The sequence below is a fragment of the Paramisgurnus dabryanus genome, chromosome 13 (assembly GCF_030506205.2).
Source record: "Paramisgurnus dabryanus chromosome 13, PD_genome_1.1, whole genome shotgun sequence".
In the NCBI taxonomy this organism is placed as follows: Eukaryota; Metazoa; Chordata; class Actinopteri; order Cypriniformes; family Cobitidae; genus Paramisgurnus; species Paramisgurnus dabryanus.
The window spans coordinates 6,527,435-6,547,980 of record NC_133349.1 but is presented as its reverse complement, the minus strand read 5'-3'; the positions used below and the strand labels follow the sequence as shown (position 1 = coordinate 6,547,980).

At 35.1% G+C, this 20,546-nt stretch overlaps 1 protein-coding gene across 17 annotated transcripts in view; it reads right to left on the bottom strand.

The window, feature by feature from the left end:
- Positions 1 to 20,546, bottom strand: part of rims2a (regulating synaptic membrane exocytosis 2a) — a 202,097-nt gene that overhangs the window by 91,038 nt on the left and 90,513 nt on the right. For 10 of the 17 annotated variants that reach the window (XM_065298730.2, XM_065298733.2, XM_065298723.2 and 7 more), the window contains 5 exons: positions 5,482 to 5,581; positions 5,269 to 5,392; positions 4,967 to 5,013; positions 4,385 to 4,497; positions 1,564 to 1,611 (listed from right to left, as the gene is read on the bottom strand). In XM_065298730.2, coding sequence (XP_065154802.1) covers positions 1,564 to 1,611; positions 4,385 to 4,497; positions 4,967 to 5,013; positions 5,269 to 5,392; positions 5,482 to 5,581 — 432 coding nt within the window. The remainder of the gene's footprint in view (positions 1 to 1,563; positions 1,612 to 4,384; positions 4,498 to 4,966; positions 5,014 to 5,268; positions 5,393 to 5,481; positions 5,582 to 20,546) is intronic. The other 7 variants (XM_065298727.2, XM_065298729.2, XM_065298734.2 and 4 more) reach the window with 1 other exon arrangement.

Genomic DNA, 20,546 nt, shown 5'->3' with positions numbered 1-20,546 from the left:
TGCTTCATTTGAGCTTAATTATTATTTTAAAGGAAAACACCACCGTTTTTAATACTTTACTATGTTCTTACCTCAATTTAGACAATTTAATACATACCTATCTTTCTTCAAAGCATGCACTTTTAATCTTTGTACAGCGAATCATGAATTTGTTAGCATTCATAGCCCCATTCATTCCTTAGGATCCAAACAGGGATGAACTTAGAAGCCAACAAACACTTCAATGTTTTCCCTATTTAGACAAATAAAACTTTTGTTTGGAGCCAAAGGAATGAATGGAGCTAGGCTAAATGCTAACACATCAAAGATATGCTGAGGTAAGAACATAGTAAAATTGAAAAACGTGGTGTTTTTCTTTAAGTAATATAAATTGATCAGACTGGAGAGAAAGTTGAGCTTCCAACCTTTTCAAAAAATACTATATGGGTCTAGTTTTGTGCTCCACAACTTATATATATTTTTATTAATGTGATGACGCAATACTGGACCCACTGGTGGGTCCATGGGAGTGGCAGAGTAAAGAGGTTAAAAAAAATTAATATGCATTCCTATATTTATAGCATTGTATTTCACATGCTAAGATGCATGACAAACCAAGCTCACTGCTCAGGCAAGTATGTACATGACAGAAAATACTTACACATCAGAAACACTGAAAAGACCTTTAAAACCAGAGTCCATACTTGCTTGTACAAGGGTTTATTACTACTCGGGAAAACATGCAGCAATATGTAAGAAAACAAAGGACATGTCTGCTAGGAGTATGAAACCAATCTCTGTACTTGGAATAATAATAAAAAGCTTGGTTAAAGGTGCTGTAGACAATTTCAAATGTCTTGCAAGCTTTTATTAGACTTGGGCACCGAAATCCTTCAATGAGATCACATCCTAGCCAATCTTAAAAAAGTGCTTTGATTTGCTAGTTTTCTGATTTGCTAGGAAAACAAAGGCTAGGCTACTCCCTTGACATTTACTATAGATTTATCCAAGACAGGTGTAATTTCTCAAGACACCCATTTCAGTGATGTCTGTCAGGTACAGTAGTACAATATATGTGCGAACTTCATAAAAAATTGCTTACGACACCTTTTAGCTGCAACATGAAACTTCAAGTGATGAATGTTAGTACTGAAGAAAAATTTTTTTTTTTTAGCATGATTACCATAGTGATGAAGGTGAAAATGATTTATTTATTTAATCAGTCAGGAATTGAGCAGAACTTCAAAACAATACATATCATTCTGAACAGTGTCATGATTCAATACAGTTTCATGTTACATGGAAAAAGAATCAAATTTTGTATCTCTAAATCACTAAAACATTTAAAGAGACACGGTACTCCTCTGCCCGGGATAAACACGGGGTGTCTCTTAAAATATTTTGCCCAAATTTATTGCATGCACATGCTTTATGGGCACATTACAAATTTGACATCATAAAGTAAAGATTACTTGAAAAATGCAAACTTATTGATAATGCAGCCGTTTTCCTGCTGCACATCCAGAAGATTCAAAAAACGAAAGCAATGCAAGAGTAGCGTGTCTTGTAAACACGAACGATTACCTGAACTCTAGGATTAAAAGGCTCAATTCTTCTACTAAGGCTTTGGCTCTGGGTAAGAAAAAGTGAATGGAAATAAAATGAAACAATGAGGAGAAATGCAATAAACCAAACCAGTTGTTAATGCAACACTCGGGAAGCCAAGCAGGAGATTCAATTTAAAAAAGAAACTAAACTAAAATGATCACGGAGGCTCTTTCATGTGATCACTTGAATACAAATCTTTTAATGTATCATCTACCATCAGTGATCTGTAATGTTCATGAAACTTGGATTGTTAATATATTATTTTGTCTGTGAACTTGAAAAATGTTTGTGGCTTTCTATGTCTTTACAAAAATGCTAATGATCACAAGAATATCTCTGCTATTTACGCTGAATCTCCTGCTCAGCAAATTACAAAGTAGCAAGATTGTTATTAAAAGCATAGTTCACCCAAAAATAAAAATGTTGTCATTGTTTACTCGCCCTCATGTTGTTCTAAACTTGTATGAGTTTCTTTATTCTTTATTAAAGGATTAGTCCATTTTCTTAGATAATTTACTCACAACCATGTCATCCAAAATGTTGATGTCTTTCTTTGTTCAGTCGAGAAGAAATTGTTTTTTGAGGAACACATTCCAGGATTTTTCTCATTTTAATGGACCCCAACTCTTTAACAGTTTCAATGCAGTTTAAAATTGCAATTTTAACAGAGTTTTAAAGGACTCTTAATGATCTCAAACGAGACAATAGGGTCTTATCTAGTGAAACAATTGTCATTTTTGACAAGAAAAATAAAAAATATGCACTTTTAAACCACAACTTCTCGTCCATCTCCGGTACTTTGACGCGCCAGCGCGACCTCACGTAATACGTCATCACGTCAAGAGGTCACAGATGACGTATGCAAAACTACGCCCCAGTGTTTACAAGTGTGGAAAAAGAGGACCGTTTTGACGTTGTTGTATGTTGAATGATACTAATTAATGTCTTTGTGTCAGTTTATTGTTTAAAATGGTCCGCAAATGTGCGTTTCATATATGTAACACGTGTCCTTTCCACGGCATTACGCAATTACGTGAGGTCGCACTGGCACGTAACAGGACCGGAGATAGACGAGAAGTTGTGGTTTAAAAGTGCATATTTTTTATTTTTCTTGCCAAAAATGACAATCTTTTCGCTAGATAAGACCCTTATGCCTCGTTTGAAATAACTGCAATTTTAAACTGCATTAAAACTAATAAGTGTTGGGGTCCATTAAAGTCCACTTAAATGAGAAAAATCCTGGAATGTTTTCCTCTAAAAACATAATTTCTTCTCGACTGAACAAAGAAAGACATCGAAATTTTGGATGACATGGTGGTGAGTAAATTATCTGGATTTTCTTTAAGAAAATTGACTAATCCTTTAACACAAAAGAAGATCATTTGAAAAATTATGGTACCAATTGACTTCCATAGTGGGAAAAACAAACACTATGGATGTTAATGGGCACGGTGAACTGTATGCTTAACATCATTTATCAAAACATCTTTGTGTTCAACAAAAAAAACACGTTTGTTACAACATGAGGGGCAGAATTGTCATTTTTGGGTGAACTATCCCAAACACAGAATCACATGTACACACCATAAAGTGTTAGAATGGTCAGATTCAATGAGATACGAATGACATCAAGTTTAGGAAAATGTGGAAATTAGTGATAGAGGGATTTTGTCAGACAGACCAGTTATTAGATGATTTCAGTTTTTTGCTTGTATAAGTTCAAACATAAACCAACAACATTGTCAATGAACGACTTACGACTGCTTGCACTGATCCGACTGATGCTTTGAGAAGACCTTGAGTAAATCTTGCACTCAAGGTCAATTCCCATAAACCATCATGTTAAAATGCCCAGCTTTACAGTAGAAAATAATATGTTTACAGCTTGGTAAAAAAAGTGTTTTCGGTCTATATCTAATTTTTCCCTTCGTAACAACTGTGAGGGGTTGAATTTTTTTGTAACTCATCCGTTTAAATTATATTAAGCTTTAAAGTTCTGCATAATTAAGGGCGTGGCCACTTGAGTGACGGGTGAACTGCCACTGCTGTCACTAGAGTCAAGCTACGTGGGCGTGGTTTCAGCAACCAGCCACTTCAGCTTTACCCACATCCCGCCTCTTTACCCATTTTCGGTTATCCACGATCAATGCGCAATGACGGAAATTTATTTTTAAATTGAATTAATTAAACTGAAAAGTAACTCGCATTACTTTTTGAAAAAGTACAAAATAATGCACACCCGCTTCATGTTGTGCCGCATTACCACCTTGGGAGTGCATTATTTTCTAGTAATTCAACGGCCCGTCGTCATGTACTCCTTACATTTTACATCATGCATTTTCTTATGCTTTTCTCTGGACACTTCATCACTTATCAATCATTGAAAAACTGCCTGACCTATAGTGACCTAAAACATCCATTCTTTTCAAACTGTTTTAGGGAAAAACCTGCACTTTATTTATATTGCTTAAATCAACCTGGTGCACTTTACACCAGAGTTATTCATGTACTACAAGCAGACGGGGTATTTTTTACAGTCACGCAATGCACTACACAAGGGCTGAATGTAACCTGATCAGGTTTGGAGAGACTATATAGGTCTCTGTTCATGTCTGCCAAACTACCAACAAGGGCAGGTGGCACTTAAAATGCTTATTGTTAGTAACACTGTGAACATAGACTGTCATATGTTAATTTTAAGGTCACATTTGACACTGCTGCCTTAAAATACACTTCAAATTTAATAATGGGGAACGCATTGTGTCCTCTGTACAGGACAGCAGTTTTGTAAACTTACTGTAAGCTGTCCCGATAAATACTGAGGGGCGTCCCGCAGCACACCAGGGCTCATGGGAGACGTGATGGATATAGATGGCCGATCCATCTTCTGTGACTCAAATGAACTGGAACCTAAAAAGAGATTCAATGAAAGCAAATGCATATATGAGACAGAAAAACAACTTGTGAGTGACACAAAAAATATACAGATTCTTTCATAGTCAGCTGTCAAAATCCTTTATTTGCAAAGATGTCTTAGCAGTGTCATCAATGTTGAATAAAAAATGGTCAGGAAAAATATATACCAAAATATACCCCTAAAATAGTTAGATGCCCCTTAAATATACCCTAAAATAGAAAATGGGATTTATAGATTATATGTCATTTCCGATACCTAATTAATAAGTATATTCAATAAATTGTAATATTGTGAGTTTTTGTCTTTAATTCAGTACAATATATCAGTCAAGCTCATGGGATTGATCCCCAGGCACATACTGGTAAAATGCACATAAAAATAAATGCTGTCTATGCCAAAATCCTTTTAATAAAAATGTATGAAATACAACCACATAAACTATCCACTTTGGTAAATACTCACTGGACTCCAGTTGTGAATGTGTGCTTTCAGGTATCCTGGGTATATCTCTGCAATGATACAAATAATATGTGACATAATGACCATGAGATCATGGCAACGACCCAAACTTTTCCAAAAACAGATCTTAACCGGCACTCTATTATAATTAAAATGGAACCAAGAGTAACAGCTGTAAATAAATATTCATGTGTGTTCATCCAAGCCACCAGTAACTTTAAAAGAATTTTAATTATAAACAACTTTTGTTCTCAAATTTTTTATTTGTACTTAAAACCCAAGGAAAGCTTAAGGTGAAGTCATACCCAATGGGCCGTGAGACCACTAGTTCCACCTGAGGCTCTGGCTTTGATTCTAAAATGATATTGTAAACTTCTTTAAATGTCGCTCCTTGCAACTTTCTGCCATTCCACTCTAGGACCTGGTCACCTATGAAACAAGAATGGCAAACACTTACTATATAAAGGCTATACATTCACTAAAGCATTTAATAAAATGACAAAGCCATTCACAAATACCTGGTCTGAGGTGTCCAACAGTATCCGCTAAACTCCCTTTCCTTACTTTGGTGATGAAAGCACAAAGTCGACCAGACTCTGTCATCTTTCCCCCAACCACCTGCAAAATGCAAAAACACATTTAGGCTGAAAATTAACAAGGTACGTTGACAACACAAAACACAGCTGAATAAATGAGTTTTGATGTATGGTTTGTTAGCCTAGGACAATATTTGTTTGTGATACAACTATTTGAAAATCTGGAATTGAAAGGTGCAAAAAAATAAAAAAAATACTGAGAAAATTGCCTTTCAAGTTGTCCTTTCTTAGCAACAAACATTAATAATATTAAATACATTTTGATGTATTTAATTAAATTTAATAAAACGAATTTAGTTTTATATTACAGTAAACATTTGATTATATTTACTATACATTATATTATTATAATAGGGCTGTCAAAATTAACACGTTAATGCAAATTAATTTTAACGCCACTAATTTATGCAATGCACAGTTTTTTGACCCTTGGACTGGTCGTTGAACATCTAAAATGATCTTTATTTGTATGTTTTCTGAGAGGTGTAATGTCCTAAATGCTAATGCTAAATGCTAACTAATACACAAAGGATGGTTGTCCATCCACTTGCGCATCTGACATTTTAGTTTCAGTTTTAAAACAGGCAGGAATTAGAAAATAAAGTGCAGAACTAGCTTGATGTTAAAGTAATTATTAAGAGAGTTAAGTTCGCGACCTGATTGATGTTAACAGAGTTATTAAGAGCGACAAGACTCAAAAGCATCTTCCTCATAGCTTTAAAAATATCTGTTTTGACAAGAATTCATGCAAAAAATAATCTGTTATGTCTTAAGTGAATGTTTGATTAATTGTTGAGGAAAAATATCTGATGTGTAACATTATATTAGATCCTTCTATTACAGTAGATCTTAAAGTTGTCTGTCTAAATGTCAATCAAACAATAAAAGAAAGAAAAAAGTTTAACATATTTAGATTTTTTTTGTTTGATTTTGTGTGTGCCAAATTTATTCATTTTACCAGTGATTTTAAGGTATGGATGTGGGAATTTTTGTGGAAAATTTGGATTTTTTTCTCAAAATTAACTTTACCAACTCCGTCAACTTCAAACAGTATGTAGTTCTGTCATGTTTTGTCCGATTCCAACAAATCATGCATTGTTTTTAAGTTTTTTAATGGAGAATGTCTATTAATTATATGATATTATATTATATTATAATATATTAAATAACTCATTAATTTGCTCATTTTGCTCATGCCAGCACACGTCACACATGATGCAGCAGCATCAAAAATGGGGAAAGAAGAGAGTCTTCCGAAAGGAAAATTCATTTACAAAACAATGGCTGATGGTTTGGTCAAAAATGTAAACAGGCAGGTGTAAACATACATTTGCATATCTATATTTGTCCACATGTTGATTAAAGGAGACATATCATGCTAAATCCACTTTCTTAGCTCTTAAATGCATTTTGTTGTATATTTGTAATGTTTAGAAGTACATAAAAGTTGAAATCAGTCTCTTCAGGTGCTTTGTTGATATCTTTATATTCTGTTTTGGTCATATTTTCCAACCGGTTCTGATTTTTCTATTATCTATTACGTTTTTTGAACAATTACGTCACAGTATTTGCAGCGGAACTGCTAAATAAGGACATCGACTTCCAGCCCAACACTACGAGCAATCCGCCATTTTCAATTTCTCGCTGCGATATTGTAGTCCAAGCTCAAAGATGCAGAAGTTATGAGAGAGTAAATCAAAATGTTCGGTTGTTGAACCTGTGCCTGGTTGAGTTTTATTTTTCACGGAAATGTCATTTTTTAGTGCACGAAGCACTTCAAGGATAACTATTTCACCAACCTCCACCAGTATAAAGTAGGATTTGCCGATAGACTTCGTCTGATTGAGGGGTCAATTACTTCTATCTTTGGAGACGACGAGCAGAGCACTTCGGTAAGCTGTAAATAACTTTAAAAACAGTAAAGTACACGGTTGTCTTGGTTTAGCAGTGCTGTTTCTCAATCCGAAGGCTGCAGCCTGCGGATGTCGCATGTGGTCATCAACCCGGGATTAAGTTATAGCATATTACAACAACTAACAATTAACTAAGAATAATAGTCAACTTTATAATTGTTAATATTCTGAAATAAGACAGCCGGCATTAACACACCATTGCGATACCTCCATATGAAGACGTTGTTCTGCAGGTTTTCATCTCGCTCCATTTCCGACTCTGGCGCGAACATGTACGGCTGGATGGACAAGTCTTCCGTTGTTGACATTTTGTGAATAACGAGTAAATAAAAAGTTTCTATGCCGCTAGATAATCGTATCTCTGCTATAAAACTACAAAAATGGCCGAACGGGGTGGAGTTTAACCGAGTGTCACCTCTGCAACCTGGAGAGGGGGCAGGGTATGACGTGCATTTAAAAAGACAGTACCAAAACTAGTTGCTCTCAGATGCACATCAGAAAAGGGGTAGAAAGGAGACCACAAATAGATGATTTATATGTAAAAACGACAGATTTAAAAGCATGATATGTCTGCTTTAAAGGATTATAAACTTAAAAAGCATTAAGGTAAATTTAGAACAGATAAAAAATCTGCGATTAATTTGCGATTAATCGAGAGTTAACTCAACATTTAATCTAAAATTATATATATTTATTTGTTTTCAATTTCACAATTTACCAGAATACTTGATACAGCCACAATGTCATAACTAAAATGATGTTTAGTTAACTTCTTCTATTGTTTTCTTTCCTATTCTGCTTGTAATGTTTTCCAAATGTATTTTATGACCGATTGACTTAAAGCTACCGAATGACTTAAATTTTTTTTATTTTATTTAACAATAAACAGCGTTGTAACCCCAATTCGCAAATGTGAAGCTTATAGTAATGATTTATTTATATTATTATTTGAGCTGTCGAGTATGATTTTGTGTGGAAATGTCAGTTTGTTGTCAATTGACTTCAGTTAAGTTCATCTTTATTCATTTCTCAAAGGCAATTTGGTTGCAGCAAACAGGCATAAACATAAAACAATGTCACATGACTTTTATCAACAAATAGTTGTATAAGTTTTGTAAAGTAACTGCCATGTTTTAAACAGAGAAGGCAATATAGAGGCAAAAGTTACAGATCGTACCTTTCATTACAACATCATTACTACAAAAAAAACATTTTAACCTAAGAAGAGGAATTCTTCAATGTCTTGTCTTTCCACACCTGTAAGATCTTAACGCGAATTAAGATATTTTCGATGAAATCTGGGCGCATGCGAGCGTGGTGCTGAGGCAGGATTGCTGGCACTCAGCGCATATGTGTGATGCTATTACAGTACGACAACCTGCTCTCTTGAATGTACATTGGAGACTGACACATATATATATATATTTTTTTTTTTTTCTTTTTGAAGTTACATGTGTAGTGTATTATCTATAAGAGCTCTCCATGGTGCTGAAAGAACTGCTGGAAAAAGCCTGGAGGTTTGTTTTATACACCACATGACCAAACGCTCTACTGTGAGCATCATACAAATCAAATCCTCGCTAATGGAAGCCCAACGCAAATATACAAAGAAGATTACGAGCTTCCTCCTGGATAAAGATGGCTTTACATAACGGCCGGCGTAGAGCCGAGGGCAATTGTGTGTACGTGTGTTTGTTTGTCTGACAAAGTGCTGCTGGTAACAGATATAATGCACACGGTAGCACTGACCTAACACACAGTCATTCAGACCGTTTGTTATCAGTAACGATTCTCAGTAAGTGCTTTAACAAAAAACACCAGCTTTGCGCTTCTGCTTTTAAACAGCTGAAGTGCATGGCCCCATTTACTTCTACTGTAAAGCTTTCGAGTAGTTTAGCGAGTCAAAATTATTTTCTGTGGTAATCAACATTGTCTAGGGTGCTGATTCACATTTGATCCAGAAAGTAGAGTTTGATATAGACCGTTCTGTAACTTCCCGTAAGTAAATCTAACTAAAATAACTTTAAGCACATAACTATATTTATTGACTCATTCTGTGCTTGCTATTGGGCTTCGCCTAGTCACATCAATGTCCCTTTAGGGAAGTCGGGCCACTAGGCGGCCATGTTTGCAATGCCTCATGATCAGGCCGTTATTTCAGTCATGCAAGACATATACCTTTAAAATCAGGTGCTAAAATCACAATTACATAAAATATTTTTAACCAACAATTAAACCTGACATCAACTGTAACATAATTTTTTATTTCTTAACCTCAAATGATCAAAAAACGCCTTTTTCCAGAGATTTGTTTAGGTTACTGTGCATGTGCACGGATTTGCAAGCATCTCATGCCATTCTTCACATAGCCCCTCCTCCAGAGAATCATCAGTCTCTTTATTGACTAATGATTGGTTTTTTTAACTGGAAGGTGGGGCTTCCTTCACCATAGTGGCCATATTAAGTCTCCTTGCATAGTAAATGGAGCGCTCAGTGGTGCGATATTCAATATTTTGGTAACAGTGATTTGATGCTTAGATCCTGGAATACACAATATTATTCCTGAACACCAGTAATGTGAAAAACATGTAGCACAGAGAAGGACCCAGATAAGGTCAGACCCTTTTATTGCTTATCATTTTCCCAATAGTTTTATTGAAGTAGCTCATATTTATTTGTAGACCCGACAAGAACTAAGTAGATTAAGACCATGTTTGATGTGACCTCTTTAAAGGGACACTCCACTTTTTTTGAAATAAGCTCATTTTCCAGCTCCTCAAGAGTAAAACATTTGATTTTTACAGTTTTGGAATCCATTCAGCTGATCTCCGGGTCTGGTGGTACCACTTTTAGCATAGCTTAGCATTATCCATTAAATCTGATTAGACCGTTAGCAATGTGCAAAAAAATAACCAAAGTGTATCAATATTTTTCCTATTTAAAACTTGACTCTTCAGTACTAAGAAAGAGAGAAAATTAAAAGTTGTGAATTTCTAGGCAGATATTTCTAGGAACTATAGTCTCATTCTGGCGTAATAATCAAAGACTTTGCTGCCGTAACATGCGGGTGCAATGATATTGCAAAGTGCCCGAAAATAGTCCCCTGCTATTGAAAGTGACCAATGGGAATATTTTTGTTACAGCAGCAAAGTCCTTGATTATTATGCCAGAATGAGAATATAGTACCTAAAAATATAACCTAAAAATCAAAAATTTAAATTTTACGTTGGTCTTAGTACACGATGTAACTACAGAAGAGTCAAGGTTTAAATAGGAATAATATTGAAACTCTTTAACTATTTTTAGCGCGATGCTAATGGTCTAATCAGATTCAATGGATTATGCTAAGCTATGCTAAAAGTGCTAGCACTAGACCCAGAGATTGGCTGAATGGATTACAAAATGGTAAAAATCAAATGTTTAAACCTAAGTAGTTGTAACGGGGCACCATTCGTCAAACTTTTATGACCCCCTCCCCCACCCCGTTGACAGGTCGTATTTTATGACCCTTTGACAGGGGGGCGGGACCATCAATCAAAATCTGGACAAGTTGTCAACTTTAGACAGAAAGTATTTAATGGTTTTATTGCCGGTCATTTAGAGTGATTGTTTTTCCTGAGTGTGTTTTATGTCAAGCGTATGGTGTCATGTTTAATGACGGCTCGTGTTTCGACATTTGCTGTTTATTGACATTTGATGTCAGATCTCAACCATCCTCCCACCTTTGCTCGCCCCGTGCGCTTCTCAATACTGACTTTCACACCGCGGGTGTGTTGTTGAATCTAAAGTTTTGCAACAGCATAAGTTTATTTAAAGGCAATCACTAATCATATATATATATATATATATATATATTAGATGTACCTGGCTACGCTTAAAGCCGATGTTTTCTATCGAGCTATAGTTTCTGATCAGACACAAAGTCTGAACTAAATAAAATTTTAAACGGTTCACGAAGTCCGGGAATCTTTTCATGACCTGGTCTACAGTTTCACGCGTATTAAAGATCCGGCGGTGTCTGACAAAGCGTCGGGTGATTGTTCATATCTGTCATTTAAAATAAAGTTAATAAATGTAATTCTGTCCACTATGGCAAAATAGGAATTTGTTTTAGATTTAGACAAATCATGAACAATGCTACGATTAAAACATTTGTTTGTAACATCACAAGTTATTTAATGAAATATTCCGTATACGTGTATAGTTTAAGCAATGATCTGAGCCATAACCTTCGGAGCCGGCAATACTATAATCTTTAGACAAAAGTCTAAACTAAATACAATTTTAAACGATTCATGAGTTCCGTGAATCTTTTCATGACCTGCTCTATAGTTTCACGCGTATTAAAGATCCGGCGGTGCCTGACAAAGCGCAGGGTGAGTGTTCATATATGCCGTTTTAAATTAAAGTTAATAAATGTAATTCTGTCCACTATGGCAAAATAGGAGTTTTATTTTAGATTTAGAGGATTCTTTAATCATGGCTATGATTAAGACATGTGTATATGTGCACCGATGGTGACAGAGACCTTATATCTGACGTTAAGAAACTTTTAAAAGATTAAAGACGTGTTCATCCATCTTAGGAGGTTTTTATTTTTAATTAAATGATTCTTAAAACCATGTGTGAAAAGGTGTATATTATACAAAGAGTCTTACATTGTCTGCTCTGACAAAAATAAAATATTATTTTAGATTTTATGTCAATTGACTGCGTGTATGACAAATATAGTTTGATATATACGATTGTATTGGCAAGAGACTTCTGTAAAGTCACGCAAGAATAAATATTTTAGTTGTAACTGGTTAACCTTAAATGTACTATTATCTATTTAACTATAAGCTATATTTTACTGAACAGCCTCAAAGTTTCTGATGCTGAACTTATGACCGTATGTGATAGATATTTCACAGCAGGGTCAGTTTGTAATCTAGGTAGAGTCTTTTAAAACTGTAATGGTAAAATGTAATATGGACACTCTGTCAAAAATAAAGCATTTGTTTGTAACAAATTATTTAATGAAATATTCAGCAGTGGTATAGCGATGAACAGTGCCAAAACCACCGGGGACACCAATAACACATTCTTTAGACTAAAGGCTATTTATTTTAAACTAAATAAAAGTTTAATCTTTTCAGACATAGTATTCTGATCACACCATTAGATCGCGCTCTGGCGTATATAATAGAGAACATACGCGGATGAGTGTTCATATCCACAGTTAAGAAACTTTTAAACGATTAAAAACACTTTCATATCATTTTCTGAGTTTGTTTTAAATTAATGACATCTTAAAATCAACTGTGAATATGTGTTTATTACACAATAAAATGTAATTCTGTCCGCTCCGGTATAATAGGGGTTTTATTTTAGATTGGGACTTTCTTTAACCAAAGTCTCTGATTAAAACATGTGAATGCGTGTACCAACGTTGCCAGAAAACGTACGCTGATGCGCTCATATATCTGGCGTTAAGCGTTTTAAGACATTTCACCCTATTCTGAGTTTAATTCATTAATGTCATCTAATATCCAAGTGTACATGTCTATTTACGATAAATGTAACACGGTACACATTAGTCAAAATAAAAGGGTTCTTGAACATGTTATTCCAGTGGGTGTTTCTTGTTTTGCGAGTGTTCGACATATTTATTGATGTGGAAAAAGTTTGTTGTTTGGACGAACAGTTTCAGTCTCTCTCTCTCTCTCTCTCTCTCTCTCTCTCTCTCTCTCTCTCTCTCTCTCTCTCTATCACCAGTCCGCTATCAACCAACAGACAACCCCCCCAGATGTCTGGACAGAGGGAGTGTTGGTAAAATAAAAGAAACTCAGCCCCCATTGACAAAAAGTAATAGGTTTATTTTAGATTTTCAGGCTTCATTACTCAGATACAGATTAAAGCATGTTATTTCTTATTCGTAATTTAAAGAAACTTAGAAGTTTTAAGACATTTTATCACACATCCTATGATGACATAAACCCTTGTGTTAGCCCTTAGAGGACAACAAAACGGGTGCAAATATTATTTATCAACGTTTGATGTTGTTATAAACCAGGTTGTCACATACGTGACAACAATCATTGCTTTAAAGACAAAACATTTAACAAATTTGACATTTTGTTAAACATGGTTGTGTGCGTCCATAAACACAACAACAGCTAGGACATGGTTCTACATAATATTAAAATCACGGGCGTACGTTAAATAGGTAAACCTTAATTTTTACTAAATAAAATAAAAATAAACTATTTGAACATATTATCTGATATTAGGTTAGGTTTAAGATCGTAACATCGTAAAACCCCCAGCGGATATCGTGCGTGCGTGTATGTGTGTGTGTGTGTGTGTGTGTGTGTGTGTGTGTGTGTGTGTGTGTGTGTGTGTGTGTGTGTGTGTGTGTGTGTGCGCAATGGCAGTTATCACGTGGTGCGGACCAAACGACCAACGCTGCGGGGGTTGTGAAGCGAAGAATGTTCTGTATAGATGAGAAGTTTTTCCTTCTGAACACAGAACCTTTACCAAAAACGTAACCCCGGATTAACACATCACAGAACAATTTGAACAACCGTGTCGGATTCGTACACACCAGAGGTCTGTTTTATGTTTTGCAGAAACTGTGGAAACTTTTGATGCTGCCAAGGTGTCCGAATTCGCAAACAAACTATCAAACGCAACGCGGCGGAAACAGTGGACACGAGCCTTTTGTTGCTGAGAAGGCGATTGAACTCAGAAACAAACAAGCAAGCAAAGTTGTCTACGAAACTACAGATTTTTGAAAAAGATGGCACAAAGATCATTCGAACGACTACGCAATGGCCAGATGGGGTATGTGTACGGGACCGACCTTTTTAAAGATATGCTTAAAAAGAACTACAAGCGCGAGATGTCCAATCTACTATGTACTGTGATATACAAAGAGGCCAATGTGTGCATGCCTCCAAACTATTGCGAATCTAACGCCGGTCGTGTAACCAGACTCAAGGAAAAAACAGATGGTGTGAAAATTATAGACGGCTCTTTCAATAACATTGTACAGACAGTTGTACAGGCCCAAGAGGAACCCCGTGTGATTATTAGAAAGGCCCTAGAGATATTTTATGAATGTGACGAGGCCGCGTTCTACATCATCAATATCATACTTATGTCGGCCTTTGTAATTGACGTATGCATTGATATCCTTGTAAAGAAACGAGAAATTAATGTGTGTGAAATCATAGAAAATGCCGTAGATTTCATGTTTGAAAAGGGTCTTGGATCATGCATGCACTATCTATGGTATCTAGATAATATCATAACGGTTAATGATGACTAAAAAACCAAACCTGTGAGCCAATGGTATATTTTATGCAAGTTTTTACAGTTGTTTTTTAGTTTTCCAAAAGTTTCATTCTGTTTTATTTTTACTCAACATTATGATGGCAACCCATGTCCGTCAACAATTGTATACTTTAACAAAAACTACGTTCTAGTAGCTTCAATGTATGGTCACTGTTGTTTTTCATCACTGATTTTGTTTACTGCTTATGTTTTTTGTATGTTTTGATGTACCGATTTCATAAAAACAAAAAATATACAAGGATTTTTGGTCTTAATGTCTGTGTTGTTACCATTAGAACATTTAGACATCTTGTTCAGACAACGTGTGACATTGCTCATTCTTCATATGTTTTTGCAAATCCACACAGAGAAATGCGAAAGATTAATAGAAATTACATGTGGCTACATCACATGTTTTTTCAGAGGCGTAAAAATAAAAGTCAACAGTGTTAGTATGGGGATCTAAAATATCACATGCACGATATGATCCTAATTTTGTTACCTGACGTCTGTCACATAGCCAAAGATCATCTACTTCATGTCTCTACGAATCCTGACAGAGCTTTAGTTTCATATACACAACACATCAAATGTAAACCACGGTAAACTAAATACATTTGACAGTCAAGATCTCTAATTTTCTGACAAGTCCAAAAAAGATGATGAGGTCATCATCAAACATCGCTCACTTTTAAGGTACCGAAAGGTTTTTTGTTTATTTTAGTATAACTCAACACTGAAATTTTAGTTAAGTACACAGAAATGCACAGATTTTACGTTTTCAGTATACATGTGTACATCACACAGTGATTTCAGTCTCAACTAGATCGATGATCTATCAATATTAGCCACAAATGTTGTTTGTATGCGTGCTCTGATTTCACAAAACATCCATTTACATTCAAAACCTTTTGGATTCAACACCTTAAAGTCATCAATGTTATTTCGTTCACATCAAACGCACCAAAATTTTGAATGTGCAAACTGTTTTACTTCGTTTTAAACATGTTTGTGCGGTTTCGGTCTAGATTTTTATAGAAAACTTCAGAACATGACACCATTTTAACATTTACAAAAGGATGAAACATTTTACTTTTAACTGGATCCCATGAGTATGTGTTGCTGTGACAAATACCTTTGATTGTTTGGAAATTATATGAATGCAGAGAAACAACGCAAAAGTTTTGAACTTTAACATAATTTATATGCGTCCTGATTTTTAAAAACAGTAAGCTGTAATGTTTCTTACACACAGATCTAAACACATCACAAGTCTCAATGTTTAATAACATAAAAACCTGTATGCAAAGGTTTGTTGGCGTATTTTTTAGACACAAGCTGTTTATTTTCATCTTTAAACAAATGTGTATGACAAAAGTTGTTCTGCCTGAACTGACACTAAGGATCGATGCCGAAATGTTAAATCTAAGTATTTGCAAAACAACCTTCACCGTCATATAGATGTTTTCAATCTAATGGTACCTGTTTAAATGTGACCATACTGTTTCAAACATTACCAAGTTGTAGATGGTTGTGACTCAAGTTACAAAGGTTTTAACAAACATTACTGTTTGTCACGGTGTGTTTCATCGCATTGCTGTTGTATGCAACAGACTCTCAAGTTTTATGTTAAAAGGATTACTAAAAATAAAAAACTAAGCATTCTGTATTATGTTGGTGCTGATGATTTTACAAGTTTACAGTTTCAAACATTTTTTGCTATATTCGCTGTGAAAGATTTAGTAAATAAATCTAAAACATAAACAGTGTTGAAGAGTTACCGCAATCTTCTAGCAACAATTTTCAAGAGATTACCAACATGTATGATGTACTAACTGTCAGGGGATCTGTGATATTATTTTCTGAAGTAATTAGCTATCTAATGGCTACTGCACAATAACTTAAGCGATAAAGAGTTTGACAAATGTTACATAAACTATAGAAACGAAACAAGATAAATTACAAAGTCACTGGCATGAGGTTTACACTTAAATAAATCACGCAGATGTTCCAATGTACCACTTTAAACATCTGCGTGATTTATTTAAGTGTAAACCTCATGCCAGTGACTTTGTAATTTATCTTGTTTCGTTTCTATAGTTTATGTAACATTTGTCAAACTCTTTATCGCTTAAGTTATTGTGCAGTAGCCATTAGATAGCTAATTACTTCAGAAAATAATATCACAGATCCCCTGACAGTTAGTACATCATACATGTTGGTAATCTCTTGAAAATTGTTGCTAGAAGATTGCGGTAACTCTTCAACACTGTTTATGTTTTAGATTTATTTACTAAATCTTTCACAGCGAATATAGCAAAAAATGTTTGAAACTGTAAACTTGTAAAATCATCAGCACCAACATAATACAGAATGCTTAGTTTTTTATTTTTAGTAATCCTTTTAACATAAAACTTGAGAGTCTGTTGCATACAACAGCAATGCGATGAAACACACCGTGACAAACAGTAATGTTTGTTAAAACCTTTGTAACTTGAGTCACAACCATCTACAACTTGGTAATGTTTGAAACAGTATGGTCACATTTAAACAGGTACCATTAGATTGAAAACATCTATATGACGGTGAAGGTTGTTTTGCAAATACTTAGATTTAACATTTCGGCATCGATCCTTAGTGTCAGTTCAGGCAGAACAACTTTTGTCATACACATTTGTTTAAAGATGAAAATAAACAGCTTGTGTCTAAAAAATACGCCAACAAACCTTTGCATACAGGTTTTTATGTTATTAAACATTGAGACTTGTGATGTGTTTAGATCTGTGTGTAAGAAACATTACAGCTTACTGTTTTTAAAAATCAGGACGCATATAAATTATGTTAAAGTTCAAAACTTTTGCGTTGTTTCTCTGCATTCATATAATTTCCAAACAATCAAAGGTATTTGTCACAGCAACACATACTCATGGGATCCAGTTAAAAGTAAAATGTTTCATCCTTTTGTAAATGTTAAAATGGTGTCATGTTCTGAAGTTTTCTATAAAAATCTAGACCGAAACCGCACAAACATGTTTAAAACGAAGTAAAACAGTTTGCACATTCAAAATTTTGGTGCGTTTGATGTGAACGAAATAACATTGATGACTTTAAGGTGTTGAATCCAAAAGGTTTTGAATGTAAATGGATGTTTTGTGAAATCAGAGCACGCATACAAACAACATTTGTGGCTAATATTGATAGATCATCGATCTAGTTGAGACTGAAATCACTGTGTGATGTACACATGTATACTGAAAACGTAAAATCTGTGCATTTCTGTGTACTTAACTAAAATTTCAGTGTTGAGTTATACTAAAATAAACAAAAAACCTTTCGGTACCTTAAAAGTGAGCGATGTTTGATGATGACCTCATCATCTTTTTTGGACTTGTCAGAAAATTAGAGATCTTGACTGTCAAATGTATTTAGTTTACCGTGGTTTACATTTGATGTGTTGTGTATATGAAACTAAAGCTCTGTCAGGATTCGTAGAGACATGAAGTAGATGATCTTTGGCTATGTGACAGACGTCAGGTAACAAAATTAGGATCATATCGTGCATGTGATATTTTAGATCCCCATACTAACACTGTTGACTTTTATTTTTACGCCTCTGAAAAAACATGTGATGTAGCCACATGTAATTTCTATTAATCTTTCGCATTTCTCTGTGTGGATTTGCAAAAACATATGAAGAATGAGCAATGTCACACGTTGTCTGAACAAGATGTCTAAATGTTCTAATGGTAACAACACAGACATTAAGACCAAAAATCCTTGTATATTTTTTGTTTTTATGAAATCGGTACATCAAAACATACAAAAAACATAAGCAGTAAACAAAATCAGTGATGAAAAACAACAGTGACCATACATTGAAGCTACTAGAACGTAGTTTTTGTTAAAGTATACAATTGTTGACGGACATGGGTTGCCATCATAATGTTGAGTAAAAATAAAACAGAATGAAACTTTTGGAAAACTAAAAAACAACTGTAAAAACTTGCATAAAATATACCATTGGCTCACAGGTTTGGTTTTTTAGTCATCATTAACCGTTATGATATTATCTAGATACCATAGATAGTGCATGCATGATCCAAGACCCTTTTCAAACATGAAATCTACGGCATTTTCTATGATTTCACACACATTAATTTCTCGTTTCTTTACAAGGATATCAATGCATACGTCAATTACAAAGGCCGACATAAGTATGATATTGATGATGTAGAACGCGGCCTCGTCACATTCATAAAATATCTCTAGGGCCTTTCTAATAATCACACGGGGTTCCTCTTGGGCCTGTACAACTGTCTGTACAATGTTATTGAAAGAGCCGTCTATAATTTTCACACCATCTGTTTTTTCCTTGAGTCTGGTTACACGACCGGCGTTAGATTCGCAATAGTTTGGAGGCATGCACACATTGGCCTCTTTGTATATCACAGTACATAGTAGATTGGACATCTCGCGCTTGTAGTTCTTTTTAAGCATATCTTTAAAAAGGTCGGTCCCGTACACATACCCCATCTGGCCATTGCGTAGTCGTTCGAATGATCTTTGTGCCATCTTTTTCAAAAATCTGTAGTTTCGTAGACAACTTTGCTTGCTTGTTTGTTTCTGAGTTCAATCGCCTTCTCAGCAACAAAAGGCTCGTGTCCACTGTTTCCGCCGCGTTGCGTTTGATAGTTTGTTTGCGAATTCGGACACCTTGGCAGCATCAAAAGTTTCCACAGTTTCTGCAAAACATAAAACAGACCTCTGGTGTGTACGAATCCGACACGGTTGTTCAAATTGTTCTGTGATGTGTTAATCCGGGGTTACGTTTTTGGTAAAGGTTCTGTGTTCAGAAGGAAAAACTTCTCATCTATACAGAACATTCTTCGCTTCACAACCCCCGCAGCGTTGGTCGTTTGGTCCGCACCACGTGATAACTGCCATTGCGCACACACACACACACACACACACACACACACACACACACACACACACACACACACACACACACACACACATACACGCACGCACGATATCCGCTGGGGGTTTTACGATGTTACGATCTTAAACCTAACCTAATATCAGATAATATGTTCAAATAGTTTATTTTTATTTTATTTAGTAAAAATTAAGGTTTACCTATTTAACGTACGCCCGTGATTTTAATATTATGTAGAACCATGTCCTAGCTGTTGTTGTGTTTATGGACGCACACAACCATGTTTAACAAAATGTCAAATTTGTTAAATGTTTTGTCTTTAAAGCAATGATTGTTGTCACGTATGTGACAACCTGGTTTATAACAACATCAAACGTTGATAAATAATATTTGCACCCGTTTTGTTGTCCTCTAAGGGCTAACACAAGGGTTTATGTCATCATAGGATGTGTGATAAAATGTCTTAAAACTTCTAAGTTTCTTTAAATTACGAATAAGAAATAACATGCTTTAATCTGTATCTGAGTAATGAAGCCTGAAAATCTAAAATAAACCTATTACTTTTTGTCAATGGGGGCTGAGTTTCTTTTATTTTACCAACACTCCCTCTGTCCAGACATCTGGGGGGGTTGTCTGTTGGTTGATAGCGGACTGGTGATAGAGAGAGAGAGAGAGAGAGAGAGAGAGAGAGAGAGAGAGAGAGAGAGAGAGAGAGACTGAAACTGTTCGTCCAAACAACAAACTTTTTCCACATCAATAAATATGTCGAACACTCGCAAAACAAGAAACACCCACTGGAATAACATGTTCAAGAACCC